The sequence below is a fragment of the Callionymus lyra genome, chromosome 1 (genome assembly GCF_982586985.1).
Source record: "Callionymus lyra chromosome 1, fCalLyr1.hap1.1, whole genome shotgun sequence".
Lineage (NCBI taxonomy): Eukaryota > Metazoa > Chordata > Actinopteri > Syngnathiformes > Callionymidae > Callionymus > Callionymus lyra.
Window position 1 is genome coordinate 8,027,858 of NC_141818.1, and position 16,349 is coordinate 8,044,206.

The 16,349-nt window shown below is 39.4% G+C and overlaps 1 protein-coding gene across 1 annotated transcript; it reads left to right on the forward strand.

Annotated features, from left to right (window-relative positions):
* The first annotated feature begins 17 nt into the window (after nt 1–17).
* On the forward strand, nt 18–15,613 carry mapk4 (mitogen-activated protein kinase 4). Its single transcript, XM_087791408.1, has 10 exons — nt 18–178; nt 3,271–3,764; nt 3,851–4,228; nt 4,738–4,913; nt 8,614–8,758; nt 11,385–11,467; nt 11,559–11,637; nt 11,873–12,092; nt 12,147–12,300; nt 13,403–15,613. Exons 3-10 carry the CDS (start codon nt 3,862–3,864, stop codon nt 14,321–14,323), a joined length of 2,145 nt encoding a protein of 714 aa, XP_087647534.1. The 5' UTR covers nt 18–178; nt 3,271–3,764; nt 3,851–3,861; the 3' UTR covers nt 14,324–15,613.
* The last annotated feature ends 736 nt before the right edge of the window (nt 15,614–16,349 follow it).

Below are 16,349 nucleotides of genomic sequence, written 5' to 3' on the forward strand. Positions count from 1 at the left end.
GTGTGTGTGAGACTGAGATCTGCTCAGCAGCAGCGGAGCTCAGATAACAACCGCTGCTTCATCTTCACAGATCCTCGTCCAGACTCTCTCAATACATCCCAGAAAAGGAGCGAGAGAAGAGACTTTTCCTCTCAGTCTTTCCTTCTCCTGCTCGCGGCTGGATCTCCGCGGATCTCCGGTGAGTCCCGGAGCTTCTTGTTCCAGTTAGAATAGAGACAGATGGAGGGTCGTGTTCAAGCTTTTCACACCTTACACATTTATTCACTTTGTTTCTGAGAAGATGTTTCGTTCGCGAGTGTTTTTGTTGTGTCAGCGGGGCGTAACAGTGTCAACACAAAGGCAGCTGCACCAGCACACACACACACACTCCATGAACACACACTCCATGAACACACACTCCATGAACACACACTGTTAGACACAACAACATGTGAACAATATATGTGGATATACTAGTAAGATTAAAACAATATTGTTGACTTGTTCTAATAAATGTATTGTTAATTGTACTATTTTAATTATTGAATTCATTATCTTCAGACTGACACATATTTTCTACTATTGAAGAAATTAATAATAAACTCGTCTTTTCATTTCACAATTTTTGTTGTTGAAGTTTTCAGGCACTTAACACATTATCTAAAATTCAAAATGTTAAATCAGGAAAGTCGTTAGTTTAGTATTTTTCAAGTGATATTCAATGAGATTAACATTGTGTTTTATTATTTTATATATTGACAGAGAAACTGGCTTGAATGATAGTGACTTTAATATGTAATTTCTAAGAATTGATTCCGAGTCTTCTTTCCATTCATGTGAACCAAGACCCTCAACATAGTTGTGAGATACATTAGCAGCTTCTTGGAACGTCCAACTGAATCTAGATATAAATAGTGGTTATTGCTCTGCAAGAGATTCGTATCAAAGCTTCATGTTAGATACAAGGACAGAATAGAAAACATAGATAATAATTGAAAAAAGAAGAGGAAGTAAGAAAAAATGAGAAAAATATGCACAAAAAATAAAGAGAAGGTGAATAACTGTGAGGATAGCATAGAGAATGCAAACATGTATGAGATAATTCATTTAAAAAGGGTTAATGTTAAATAACTTCCTGTAAAGATAGTGAAAGAATTATTGGTAAATAAATAGAAAATATTTCCGAATTAATCTTGATATGATGTATATTCGTCCCCTTACATAATTAATGTATTATTTTTATTATTATTATTTATTTTTCTCTCCATATTTCAAGTTTTAAAATTCAATTAAAAAAATGAAACTATAAACTGTGTCCCTCACAACCTTTGTCAAATATCATACTGACAATGTCTCCTGGATGAATGAGAAAGAAAATCATATTTTTTATCACCTATGATTATCTGTGAGAATGTTTCTGTTTGTTCGGGGTAAAAATAACCGTCAAAGGCGTGTATTTATATTTCACAAAGAAGCCGCGGCTTTATCTTCTCAAAAATATTTGATTCGTGTTGCATAAGCTGATGGATAAAGGCAGTGAGAGGAGCCATCTCCAGTGGTGATGCATTATTTATCAACTCCAGTCCAGAGCTGCACCTCCCACCGACTAGTCAGCTCCTTCTGTCTGTGCGCCTTACACTCCACACTCAGATGAGCCTGAGGTCCGGAGATACCGGTCGGACCTCTCACACCAGGAACCCTGGTACCGTGAATGAGGGACTAATGGAGAACATCAAGGCTTGCTCCCCATATTTGTGGTCAATCACCTGGTGGTACCTTCACGTGCCTGACGTACAACTACAAATATCTGGTTCGGATCAGATTAAAAATGCACTTTTAACGACCAATTATATCTGACATAACTTATCTAAGACATTGCAGGCGTCACCACTAAAACATAGTTGCCTGGCGACGACTTTTTACTGCTCTCGGGTCAGACATATTTTAGGAGCTTGAAATCCCATTTAAATAATCAAAATGGTACGAAAACAGCTTCGGAAATGAATTTTTAATATAAATACTAAACAAATGAGTCATTTTGATCAAGAAATTTGGGAAACATAGTGTTACCACGTAGAGTAACCAAACATATATATATATAGTTCTATATATATCTAATTCAATTTTTTTAAATCAAATATAAAGTATTTACAAGATAAGATTATGCTTTTGTTAAATATCTGTTTATTTAAAAACATATATGAAAAATTTATTTTGATTCATTCCCGTCCTGATGGTCAATAAACCCCTGTAGGAGCCAAGGTTTTAAGCAAGCAAATAATGTGTAACGTTAACAGAATGAGAAGGAACATTTTAACTAAGGTGTAGTTTAGCTAGTCAGTAAAAATGCAATCTCAAGTCAATCTGGAACACATGGGAAAAAGTCTGGCCACTTGACTGTATTTATGGAACCCTTAACATATCGTATCTGATTGACATGTTTGTTTATCATTATTTAATAATTAATATTGTTGATATTTGATTACAATAAAGTAGTATTATTATATTACAACTGTATCTAAGTTTTAAGTTAATTTGCTTAGCTGTGGAAAGTCCCAATAGCAGAAGCAATCACAAACATGAGTAATGTCAAAAACTTTCTTTAATAAATAAAAATACACACAGGCAAAAAATGTGGACAAACTTGGCCCAAAAAAACAACCCAGAAAAGCAGGAGACTGGACTCACACCAGCAAACTTAAAAGAGAAAAAAGAAATGTCGAAATGAGTCAAACCTAGTCAGGAGACGCCATCATCTGGCAATTTATTCTTTTTCCTGAGCTCCTTAAGAAGGGGAAGAAACCACCACATCTCATCTCAGTTGTGTGCACCTCAGTTGAACTCTCACAGTAAAACATGAACACAGAACAGGAAGATGACGAACAAAATAAAGCACCATTAACAGGAAACATGACAGCACCTTAACCCATGTGTTATCTCAGGGTCAATGTGACCAAAAGGCCCACAATTACTAATTTTTTGTATCCCTTTTGTCATCTTTAGGTCAAGGTGAACGACCTCCACCACTGCATATGTATTTCTGGAAGACATGTTCTCTTTAAATGTCAAAGCTGTCTTATCTTTTTGAAACAAAACAGCCATTATGATGTCATCAATAGTAGTTAAACAAAAGCAGACAATATTGATACTTTTATACATCAAGAATTGCCTATAAAAGGTCCTCTCCGATTCAAGTGTTGAACCATCACCAGTATCATCAAACAAAGTCTCCTGTATCTCCGTCAGTAAACTCTGTTGACTTTCATTCATGGTCTCCTGTGTGTCCTGCAGCAGCAGATGTGCCGACGAGTGATGTAGCTAATAGCAGGATCCATCCATTGTGACCACGGCGACCTGATGCTGCCCGGGTGAATCCCTCCGTTCATGAGAAGGCAACAGGAAGCGGATTAGCGGGAGGATTAAACACATGCACTCATTTGCACACACTGCTCAGGATCTGACGGTACGACTGAATGAGACAGCTGCTGCTGCCATGGAGGACGAGGAGGAACCCACAGAATCCCATTGATCTCCACCCCAATTAGCCCCGCCCACTCCCTCCGACCCGAGCCGAAGTGAGTCGGTTCCGCCCGCCTCTGTCCGATGAGTCGTCGACGACGCGCCAGTCCGCCGCTCCCAGAGAGCCGTTACTATGGATACGCCAGCCCAGACCAGTGTTAACACGACTACATGTGCGTGAGGAAGATGGCGAGAGATTAAATGTACATCTGCAAACATCTGTGGAGCAGAGAATCACTTCCTCATCCAGTGTCACGAGGAAAATGGTAAATATTTACCAGGTTATGTCGCTTTTCTTCACTTTTGCTGTAGTTTATGAAAGAAGTTTCACCGTGAATTCATATGCTTCCAGATCGAGCCATCATGGCCCGGCAAGACACCCCTCTCTTCCTGCACGGTTTCGACCTCGGCGGCCATTTCGTCGACCTCCGACCCCTGGGCCAGGGCGTCACGGGGCTGGTCCTGTCGGCCACGGACCAGCGCTCCGGGCAGCGCGTGGCCATCAAGAAGCTGGTGATGAGGGACCCGGTGACGGTGAAGCACGCCCTGAGGGAGGTGAAGATCACCCGGCGGCTGCGCCACGAGAACGTGGTCCGGGTGCACGAGGTGCTGGCGCCGTACGGACGACCCCTGCCTCAGGACCCGGCCCAGCTCAGCGCCCTGTACATCATCCAGGAGTGCATGGAGACGGACCTGGCCCGGCTGCTGGAGCAGGGACCGCTGTCCACCGGTGAGAGAATCAACGGACATAAGAACTTCTTTCTTCATTTACTCCTTTAAATCCTTCTCATCCCTCTTCTTCGTTCCTTTCTTCTGTCTCTCCAATATCTATTCTTTCTTTCGATCATCTTCTTTCTCTTCATTTTTCTTCTTCGCCTCCTTACATCTACTCTTCCACTCCCCCGTGGGGTGTCAAAACTCAACTATACAAAGCCCCAAAATCTTCTAGCAGTCAAGGTCTCCAATAATTGTTGATAACAAAAACAAGTATCTAAATACATCACGATATCAACATGAACAATAATCCACTTTCATTCAAGCCAACCATAAACCACATAAAATTACTTAGCGGGACATATTTGGCCCCTGAGCCTTCATTATTTCCTCCTCCTCTCCATCTTTCTTTCTCCACCTGAAGTGGCTTCAAGAGCAGGAGTGGGCTGTGACCGCCGGGGTCATCAACGCCTCCCTTTACTTGAGCTCATGAGTAACAAGCGAGTAACTCTGTGGCGTCCACAGGTCACGCCACGCTGCTGTTCTACCAGCTGCTGCGAGGACTGAAGTTCATCCACTCCGCCAACGTTCTGCACAGAGACCTGAAGCCTGCCAACATCTTCGTCAACACCGACCAGCTCCTGCTCAAGATCGGGGACTTCGGTCTGGCCCGAGTGGTCGACCCGCACTATTCCCACAAGGTAAGATCGTTTTTTTTAATTATTAGTGTTTCTAATGATTATTTATGCTGACGGTTACCATATTTTCTCGGATTTTGAGGTGCACTTAAGAACATTCAAGGGCAACTCATGAGAAAACCCAACTCTCCTGACTAACACATGTTTCAAACGTCATTATCTTCCTCTCCAAGATGCAGTAAATCTCTCATCATGACCATGTTAAAAATTTTATAAAGTTCCTCCCTGTCTGAAATCTCGACGAATGAGAGGTTACGAGTGTGGAGTCCATTATGACGTAATCATGGCTTCACTCCAAAACCCAACTCTCCTGACTCACTCACATGTTTCAAATGTCTCTCCAAGATGCAGTTAAGTCTCTCATAATGACCATGTTTTGAACTTATTACTATATAAACTCCTCCCTGTCTGAAATCTCGGCGAATGAGAGGTTACGAGTGTGGAGTCCATTATGATGTAATAATGTCTTCACTCCTTCTCCACCCAGCTGTAATCACGCCCCGCTTTGTTTATCCATCGAGTCCCTTGGAGGTGGAGACTTCCGGGATTCATGAGGCACGGTGACAAACATCGATGCAGCCCATAATAATAACTATGTCATAAAATTTCACTTACAATTGGTTTAATTGGCAACATATTTTATTTATAACCAGGTTGTGATGGGGTTAAACATTTTGTTCCCAGTTAGAAAACGGTAATTTCCATCAAGTCAAATAAATTCCTGAAAAATGTATTTTAATTTAATATTTTACTTTTGTTATTTGATTTTAATTTTTAAATAGTTTTTATTATTATTGTGTTCTGGTGCTCCTATGAACTGGAGTGAAATGAGCTTCTTGGCAGATGTTTTTTTTACAGTGTTGCTGTTTTTATAGTGTTTTCAGTCTATATGTTTTATATATCTTTCTATCTGTTATCACACAGGTTTAACGCGCTTCATTAAACCTCACACTGTGTGTGTGTGTGTGTGTGTGTGTCTGTGTGTGTGTGTGTGTTTGTGTGTGTGTGTGTGTGTGTGTGAGTGTTCGTGTGTGTGTGTGTGTGTGTGTGTGTGTGTGTGTGTGTGTGTGTGTCAGCTAGAAACCCGCTGAGAGATTAGTCCTTCGCTGATTACGTGTAAATTGTCGTCGCACCAGTGAAGCTGTAACACTAGACGCCTCTTATGTGAGGAGCTCGGATGAAAGCTGATCCTTGTCGGTGCGGAACAGTGCAGGACACAGGATCAGCTGGTTGCCAACACACACACACACACACACACACACACACACACACACACACACACACACACACACACACACACACACACACACACTCACGGGGGTGCTTGGAAATGAAAAAGAACATGGGGTGATTTGGGAGAAAGAACAGAACAGGATCAAGTTTTCAAAGACTAAACAAGGTGAAGGAAAGTGCAGAGAAAAATGACAGTTTGAAGAATTGAGTGACATTCTTGAACACTCATCATCTAAACATTGATTTAACCTGAGAAGAAACTGACATATAAAGATCTATTTAATTATCTGATCTCCATCTGACCTCCCACCAGTGTCCACCTGAGAGAGAAGAACAATCGTAACTTCCATTCTTGCGTCAATAATGCAAAAGCAAAAAAATAATTTGGTGGTTATTTTGGGGGTGGAATTGAAATTCAGAAATAGCTCACGAGATGAAACTCCCTGCTGCTCCCGCTGTCGTGATCAGTGTGCAAACGCTGTTTTGACTGCAGTGCTTCAAAATGATGTTTGATGAGCCGCCGACAGGTTCACTTCCGGAGGCTCAACTTTTCCGAAGTAAAGTCGACGTTCAGGAGATGAAAGTCAAAGTGATGCAGGATGAGTAACATCAGCACTTAGCTTAGCATCACTGATGTTAGCTCTGCTACATTCCAGAGCCAGCAATATCTGGAATAGGATTGTGTATTGGCAAGAGTCTGATAGGATACAAATACAATACTGAAGTAACAAGGATATTTTTGTAGTATTGTCGAGTACTTGACTCTGGTGTTGATGTAATGACACCATCTAGTGGCTGGAGGTTTAATTGCAACACAAAAATGAAAAAAAATCGGTATATATTTACATGTTAATTGTTAATAAAAAAATAGTATTTCATTTGATACACACTTTATGAAAATCGTACAATAACTTAACTTAATAAATACGCCAAATGAAGAATTGATAAAGTGCTGTTGAATATTGATAAAGTATCATGAAAAACAACCTTGCGATATATTGCTTTATCAATATTTTCTCAGACCACTAGTCTTGAATCACTAATACTGACACATTTGATACTATTTTTGTAAAATTTATTTTAGTGATTTTACCGAAGTCTCTGTTTTATAAAGTTTAACATTTTTGGTTTTGTTCATACTGGAAGACGTACAAGTTAATAAGAATAAAAAAACAAGTAAGCAAATAACAAGGAAAATGTTTAATTTAAAATGTATTAAATTATCTTTTCTTTTTAGTTATTCTGTCACAAACAAACACACAACTAAAGCCTATAATTTAGTATGCTGTGTCACATCTTGACAAAGTAAAATAAAAAACATTGATAAAAAACATTAATGAATATACCTTTTAATAATATAAGCTATTATAAAAAATATAGCTAAAAACAGGTAATTACAAATTAGACTTTAAAACCTGACTAAATGTGATCCCAATGCAACACATTCCATGTCTTTGGTTCAATAAAACATTATTATTTTTGACGAAGCCGATAGTTTTCATTTTTCTAAGCACCAACACTTCGCCTTGTTTATATTCCAGCGTCCTTTGATCGGACAACGTAGCTCCGAACAAAGTCAGGTGAGTTTGTCAGAATGTAATCGAGCGTCAGCATCGGTTTCTGCTGCGTCATCCGCTGACACACAGCAGGACAGGATGAGAGCAAGACTTATGTTCAGATAATGGAAAAAAACAAAGAGTCTGAGCCATTTCCCTCGCCGCTCCAAATGTTTTGGATTCACTGTTTGCTTAATGTGGAAAACAATGTCTGGAATTCAGCATGAAAAATCCCCTCTGGTGGTCCCTGTGTAGAGCCCACTGGAGAGGTCTGTCGGAGTGAAGGAAGGATGACTGAAGGGCAGTGAAAGGATGCTTGTGATCACAGCGTTGTTTTGTTTTTTTTGGACGATCATTGGCAAACATCTGCTGTGATATTTGAGAACAGCTGCTCGTGGTCGGAGCCAAAACGGTATCATTTGGAAGCGATTGACATCAGTAAAATTAATTACACACAAAGTGCCAAGTTGTGCGACAGCAGTGTAGTTTTGTAATGAAATAAAAAATAATGAGCGCAGCTTTGAAGAGATCATTCGGTTTGTGTCGATTCTTGATCTCGCTGCAACATTTTTAATAGTTTATATTTGTTACTGGTTTGTACTCCAAGTGTGTATTATTCATGCGGCGGATGATTCACAAAAAAGAAAAGCGTGTCAGAGACGTTTTAATGAGAAGCTGAAGTCGTTCTATATCCTGAGCATCAAAGTATCAGAAGCGCTCTCAGAGATTAAGGAGAATATTTCACATTCTGATAGTAAATGAAGAAACGTATCTGGGTTTGATTCCAACGTTCCCGAGCGAGACTCCGTTTCCCCTTTTTTTTGATGCCAAAAATAACTGCCTTCACACGCTCTTGCTTGTAAAAGGGAAGCAGTTGTTTATGCCTCTTTTTTTGTTGTTGTTCTGCTCCGCAGGGCCACTTGTCGGAGGGTCTGGTCACCAAATGGTACTGTTCTCCTCGCCTTCTTCTTTCTCCAAACAACTACACCAAGGCCATCGACATGTGGGCCGCCGGCTGCATATTAGCTGAGATGCTAACTGGACGCATGTTGTTTGCAGGTATGTTGTGACTTTGCAGATTCTTATATATATTTATTAAATATATATTTTCATATTTAAAAGTAGTTTTAACCATGTTTTAAGATGCGTTGTTGAGTTTTTAATCCATAATAGCAGAGTTAGCTGTTAGCATAATTAGCAACTACTAGCATGGATGATTAAGTAAAAGCATTTAGTGTTCTGCAGCGGCACTTTCTTTAAAAAAGCTAACACGTCAACTATATAATAATAAAGATACCACTGCCAAATTTTTAAATAGTGCATGTTTACAAGTAGACAAATATTACCATCCATTAAGATCTTAATAGGTTACAAAATTAACTTGAAAATATAAAGTTGAAAATACATTCAGAAGTACTGAAGTACAAATCCCAGATGATGGTCATTATACTAGGAAATAAGAAAAGAATATCAATATGATAGATAAAAGACAAAAAACATATACTGTCTTGACCTATTAAAGTTTTAAAATTTGTATGTATTTTTAAAAGAGTATTGTTTTGTTGTTTAAGTGCCATATGACCGTGAAAGACTAGACGGTGAAAGGTGCTTTAGAAATAAAACTTACTTACTTACTTCATTATTTATTATTATTTAGATTAAAAATAAAATCAAGAAAGTAAAAAAAAGTTGAATTCAAAAGAAAGAAAATGATTAGTTTAAATACAATGAAAAATAAAGGAATGCGGCAAAACAATGTATCAAAGGCAAAATAAAGACAAAAATGAATACTTTTTTACGATTAATATCACTATTATTGTATTTTATTTATATAGAAAACGTGTAAAAAGTAATTAAAAGAAAACAAAGTTAAAAAGCTTTATCAATAACTACAGCTTATCTATAAATAACTGGTGTCACTGCTAAGAAATCAATAATGAAAAAGTAAAAAAAATGCAGATCTCGGACAGTCCTGCAGAGTAACATAAACTTCCCCTGCTAATGGTAGATCCCTTATATACTGTCACAAAAATAGAATGCAGCTTCAGTCTTTATCTTTAACTTCAATAAAAGGATGTCAAACAATGTATTTGACTTATTGATCATTGATGCTAAATTTAAATCTGCTACAAAAAACATGTTTTAACCACAGAACATTTCTAACACTGATGATGTGCAGCCAAGTTTGAACCATTGTTTGATACCATTTATTTTAATTGAACATAAACCCATCAACCCAAACCACAAAGTACAAAACTACTTCAGTAGGTTGTGTGCCCTCTGCTGCTCCAAAGTCCTCCCACATTCACGAATGAGAGCTGGTTATATTATCCAGATGGAAGGTGTGAAATGGTGTCTGTCAAGGGTGTTTTCTATTCCCTGCCCAGTGCAGTGACATCACTGCTGTCAGGAAGGAGCGTTTTTCATCATTGAGGGATGTAATTGACAGTAGGAAATGTCAAGAGAAGGTCACAGTCTGCCGACTGTCCTCCATCAGAGACTGTTTATTTTGGTCCCGCGAGCTGTGTTTTTGTGTGATGAGAATAACAATGATGTCACTCTTCAAATTGGATGAAGTTTGAAGCTGGACTCCATCAACCGTGTGAGGACACATCAGCTCAATGGCGTCGCGGCGTTTGAGTAAAACATCCGGCTTTTGAGATGTTTGTCTGGATTCAGACTGAGGCTCTCAGAGCTGGAGGCCACAGTCATTCTTTAACAATGCACAATATCATTTTGTTTAAATGCATTACATACCCATCCTATTGCTTGTTATAGCTACTCTAGCACCACCTGCTGTTTATAAAAGCGCAGCGCTCCATTTCCATTTCCATTTGTACATCGATTTATCTACTTTCTGTCAGATCAAACTGATTAATACTTATATACAGCTATTAATCTTTTTTTTTTTTATATATATTACTGAGCTGGAAACTTAATAGCTACAGTGTATACAAAATAATGACACAAGTATGAAGATGTGTAACTTACCTCTCACACAGCCGCCCACATGTCTAGCGTTTTGCGATAAATTACTAAAATAAAATAACGAAGTGCAGAGAATTTACAAAAGTGACACAAAAAGACAACAAATTTAACACAAAATGCTCAACGAAGACAAAGTTCCGCAAAGAATCCACAAAATGGAGGCAAAGTGGATCTCAACACAAAAGAGGAATTCCAGATGAGATGTTGGCGAGACACATGGTCCACTGAGGGATAAACACAAAGAGAACCAAGTAAATCAAAAACTCACCAAAGAACAGAGCGACTAAAGAAGCTGATTGTGAAACTGCCAGGAATCATAGATGCCCAGGAATAAACCAGCGGGGGGTACAAGGAGGAATCAAATATTACTTTGTGGAATTGAGCAACAAGCTGACGCTGGGCAGCAGAAAATACAGCGTGTGGGGTTGTGAAGATTGCCAAATTGCTGACAGCTGTGGGCTCAAGACGAGTGCCGAACATCGTCAGGAACCTCCATCATCCATTGTCAGCAAAAACAGTCAGAACAGGACTGGAAGGTAGTAACAACATAAAATTAATCAGGAAGCAATTGTGGCAAATTTAATTAGCTGTACTGTTTAAGTACTGTGTTGTATAAGAATAGCTATTATTCTGGCCCCTCTTATCTCTTGTATTGAAGTTCAAGATGGTGATCCCTGTCTATGTGTTGCTCCCTCAGGAGCTCATGAGCTGGAGCAGATGCAGCTGATTCTGGACACAGTGCCAGTGTTGAGGGAGGAGGACAGACGGGACCTGCTGCAGGTGATGCCTCATGGACTGACCTGTTGCTGCTCAAAGAATGTTTAATCATCACCGACATTTATGTTTAAAATGCTCGTCCATGTGTTCCCAGGTAATGCCTTCCTATATCAGTCATGTTTCGAGGGTCAAGAAACCATTTTCTAAGTTGCTTCCTGAAGTGGATGCACAAGGTGAGGAGCTGGTTTTAAAGTTTAAACTTTCTTTCTCAATAGAATTCAAGGTGCTAAATTAGTTTTATGAATGAACAGAGAGTAAACTAGATCAATATTTATTGTTCATTGCGTCCCCCCACTTTTTTTTATTATTGTTATTATTATGATTCAATTAATTCTATGAGTACTTTCCAACCCACTGTTTAAACCCACATTCTTAATATGTACCTGTTTTCTTTCGTGGATCTCTCAGCTGTGGATTTCCTTGAGCAAATCCTGACCTTTAACCCCATGGATCGACTGACAGCCGAGGCGGCGCTGTGCCACCCGTTCCTCCAGCAGTACTCGTGCACGGAAGACGAGCCGGCCTCGATGCATCCGTTCCACATCGAGGACGAGCTGGAGGACAGCCTGATAACGGAGCACGGCCTCAGCAGCAGCAACAGCCAGGCCTCCAGCCTCCACTGGGACAGGTGAGTCGTCAAACCTTCATCTTCAAAGAGAGGATGTTAAACACTCTTGTGCAGTCTGTCCACAGACATGTGCTGGCAGCAGTCGGGTGGAAGGTGTCGCTGTGCACCTCCGGGCCACAATACCTCGGATGTAGACGACACCACGGAGGAAGAGGAGGTGCAGAGGGACCCCAGGGCCAGTTGTGCCTCAGTGTTGGAGGAAGCTCAGGTAGATCGTTGTCGTTAACTACTAATAAATCATTATGAGACGTAATATTATCACTAGGGCATGTTTATAAGGTCATTAGAAGTATATTTATATTACTCAAAAAGCACTATTAAGGTGCATGACTCTGCCAAGGTGCTTAGTTGCCAAGAAAATAAGTGATCTGGACTAGCAACAAAATTGAATGACTTCCAAGTGAGCTCTTTTCATATCGATCTGGAAAATTCCTGAAAACAAATATTCAACTTTGCAACATTTTCAAACAAACAACTGCATAAACTGTTGCCTGATTGGCGACGTTTTATCCTTTCTGTAAATAATTTTTCTTTAAAAAAATAATATATATTTTAATTATAACCACTATGGGGCGTGCTTGGCTCACGACGTGTTGATCCTCCAAAGGCATAAATATTTGTTTAAATGATCTTACACTAAAAAATAAATGAAACGTTTAATTGGATTTAACTATATAATATATTTAATTGATATTATTTTTATTTAATTATATTATTATAAGTTTAAAAAAAAAAAAAAAAAACTAAACTAATCCAATACCAATATCCAATTGTAAATCGTTTGCATATTAAATTCAAGGTTTGATTTCTTTCTTTTTTTTGTGTAGTATTTTGTTTTAGCTAAACGTTATATGAACATGATGTAGTTCAGTTGTTTTTTTTTAACCTTTTTCGAGCCAAGGTACACTTTTTTTTCATCGAAAAGAGAAAAGATGAGCCGAAATATGATGAGGTTTTTAAAAAACAAAAAAGAAGAAACAACTATGCCAATATGTTATTTCTAAAGCCATTACAAAATTAAGAAGATAAAGAATAAAACATTTCTAATTCTAAAATCTCAATATTTACTTAACTTATTTTGAGGATCAAGAAATACTAAAAAAAATATATATTTTTTTAACATACGCAGATCAGTTCTACTTTGACCTCATGAGGTCCACATAAATATAGTCATAGGGCCGCATGTGGCCCCTGGGATGCACTTTGCCCGTGTTCTATTAAGTTGTTTTTGGTCTGTCTAAATATTATCCCTAAATAATACTTTGCTTCTATTGTGTGTATTGTTTTTATCTCCTGCAAAACCACGGCAGGTTGATCCGAGGAAGTATTCCCACAGTAGCTCCGCCGAGCGCTTCTTGGAGAACTCCCACTCCTCGCTGGACCGGGTCTGCGGTTACGGACCGGGAGACCTGGACTGCGGTCGCTCCTGTGACTACAAAGTGGGCTCCCCTTCCTACCTGGACAAGATAGCCTGGCGAGAAGGGCGGCCGCAGCACTACTCCGAACCCCGGCTGATCCTGGACCTGTCGCACTGGAAGCAGAACACCCACAACCTCGCCGCCCCCGCCGAGCCCCTCGAGGGCAGCGTGGAGGACGTCGGGGAGTTGAAATGTGACGAGGACGACGAGGAGGAAACCGAGGATTTATTCCGAGAGATCACCCGCTGGGTGGAGAGCACGCAGAATCGGCTTCACTCACCCAGTTCCATCCCTTCTCTGGAGCCTCTCTCACCCTCCTGCTACCCGTCGTCTCCCCCTCTACCTCTCTCCCCCACTGACCTCTCACAGCCCGTCTTCCACTTCATGGAGGTCGTGCAGGAGTCCTACTCCAACTATGACAAAGAACGACTGAGCCCGATCCCTGCTTTGACTTCCTCTGATCCTCCCCCGACTCTCCTCCCTTCATCACCTTCTTCCCCGCACCCCCCACGGTCGGCGTCACCCCCCAACTCACCTGCATCGCATCCCCCACCCCTGTCCTCCAGCTGCTCGAGTCCCACGCCCGTCGAGTGCCTGGAGTCGCTTCCCGTGAAGCAGAAAGAGCGACTGTTCGACCTGGACGTGTTCATCTCTCGAGCTCTCAAACTGTGTCGGCAGAATAAGGACAAAGCAGACGGGAAGAAAGGAAAAGAGGGAAGTTGGAAGGAGGAAGCAAAACAGATGAGCATTAATAGAAAGGTGCCCAGACTTCCTGAACACAGGGCTCCCTCTCCAAAGACCCCCAACTCTTAAGGTTTATCCATGTTTCACAGCTCAGAAGGAAACTGCTATATTTTGACACAACACGGCAAGAAGTTGATTTTCCTTTATTAAAATGATCATATTAGTAAGAGTTGAAATTTCAAAGTGCTTTTTAAATCAAGCATTTTCCTCTTTCCGAAATGCCTGTGAATTCATCATCCGGAAGAATCAGTCGTCTTCCAGGCTTATCTTAACAACAGCAGATAATCAAAAAAATATCAGCCTGAATGTATTTACCAATGAATTTATAAAAACTACCTTTTCTGATCTTTCCAACTTCAACTTGTATAGTTGTAAAATATATTTATTTCTATTAACAGCTTTCAGTAACGATATTATTTGAAGTGCGATGCTGTGAGTTATGAGTTGAATATGTGTTTGATTTCTCTCCAATGTTTCACTGCTTTGATATTTTACAACTGTCTGATAAACCAAGCGAGGTCATCATGTGATGCATATTTGCGTCTCAATACCAATCGATTGCTATCAGCAGAGGATCAATGATGTGGAGAATGTAGCAATAACTCTGGACATCTATCAACGATCGAGTAAATATCACACATATCACGTTACGATGCTATTAAAGTCCAGCTGACGGGAGAAGAAGAGGATCTTTCTAATGATACATACGGCGTTAAAGAAGCTCAATGACCGTTTATCAGGTTGTACAAAGTTTCCGGAGCCATACTCTCAAGAATACTGAGCCACGGTACACGCCACGTCCTTCACAACCAACACTAAAAGCACACGACTTGCAGATAGAAACACATGTTCTCTTCAGATACAATCTGTGTTTTTAATAGTTTCAGGAATGGATTTTGAACTCAATTAAACGTTTGGTTTAATGTTTTTCTAGGGAAGGTTATTCTAGCAATAACATCACAAGCATATGTAATGTGGTTACTGAGTAAAAGTGTTTTTTTATGACGTGACAATGTGCCTCTGTATGACTCTATGCTGATCCTGAATGTATCTTTCTCTTGTCCCTGCATGGCTTTTAAATCACTATTGTTTCAACTGTTTCTTTATTGTTTTGGTTGAATAATCATTAGGGGACGTTAGGGAAACTGTTCTATCAGCTTTTATATGCATTTGTACACAGCTATGGGTTTTTTTTGGCTTAAAATTAAATTATTGTTATGTTCTGGAAAACTAATAAAAACAAAAAAAACGTTTAAATATATAGATTTTTTTTTTTTACTGTAGATTCATATTTGGTCATATTGTGGCGAGCACTGAGGGATGGGTTCGCTCACCCAGTGGATTGTGGGAAAGGGTGTGTCAAGGGTGTTTAAAAATGTATTGTGTGTCTGTTCTGACGCACTGATCAATAAAGACTCTGTCTCTGCGTTCCTCGTCCGGCCACATTGTTACCTTGTTCTACATTGTTCTTATGTCTGTCTGTCAAAAATTAAGAACAGTTAAGAAATGTGAGACCAAAACCATTTAGATTTAACATTTGAATATATATATATATATTAAAAAATGGATTTAAAATTGTAATATGAATTGAACGTCTAAATTTAGATTTATGATTCATGGTTTTGGTTTCACAATTTCAAAAATTTGAGAAATATTTGCTTTATCTTTTGCAAACGTTGATAAAAAAAGTTGCTAAATCAGCAGAAAAAAATGCCTTTCAGTTTCCCTTCTTCTTAGAAAACTCTCCACACTGAACTAAAACTGCTTTTACTACTTTTTTTTTCACTGGGAGATTTCAGCTCCATCTTAAAAGTCAGACAAAGTTAAATTCACTGAACAAAGCCTATGTTTTTTAAATTCTTACTGTGACTCCTGCACTTTATGTTTGTCTAGTTTCTCTCTTGTATTCCAGTGTTTTGTTTTGTAGTTGTTGTCTTCCTTAATGTGGTTACCTATGATGGGTGCGGCTGTCTTTCTTAAACAGGTCGCGCTTGATCTCAAAGAGTATTTTTTATCTGGTTAAATAAAGGTAATACATAAGAAAAAGAAAAACATTCAGTTGCCTGAAGATGGACTCAAACCCGCAACTTTCTTT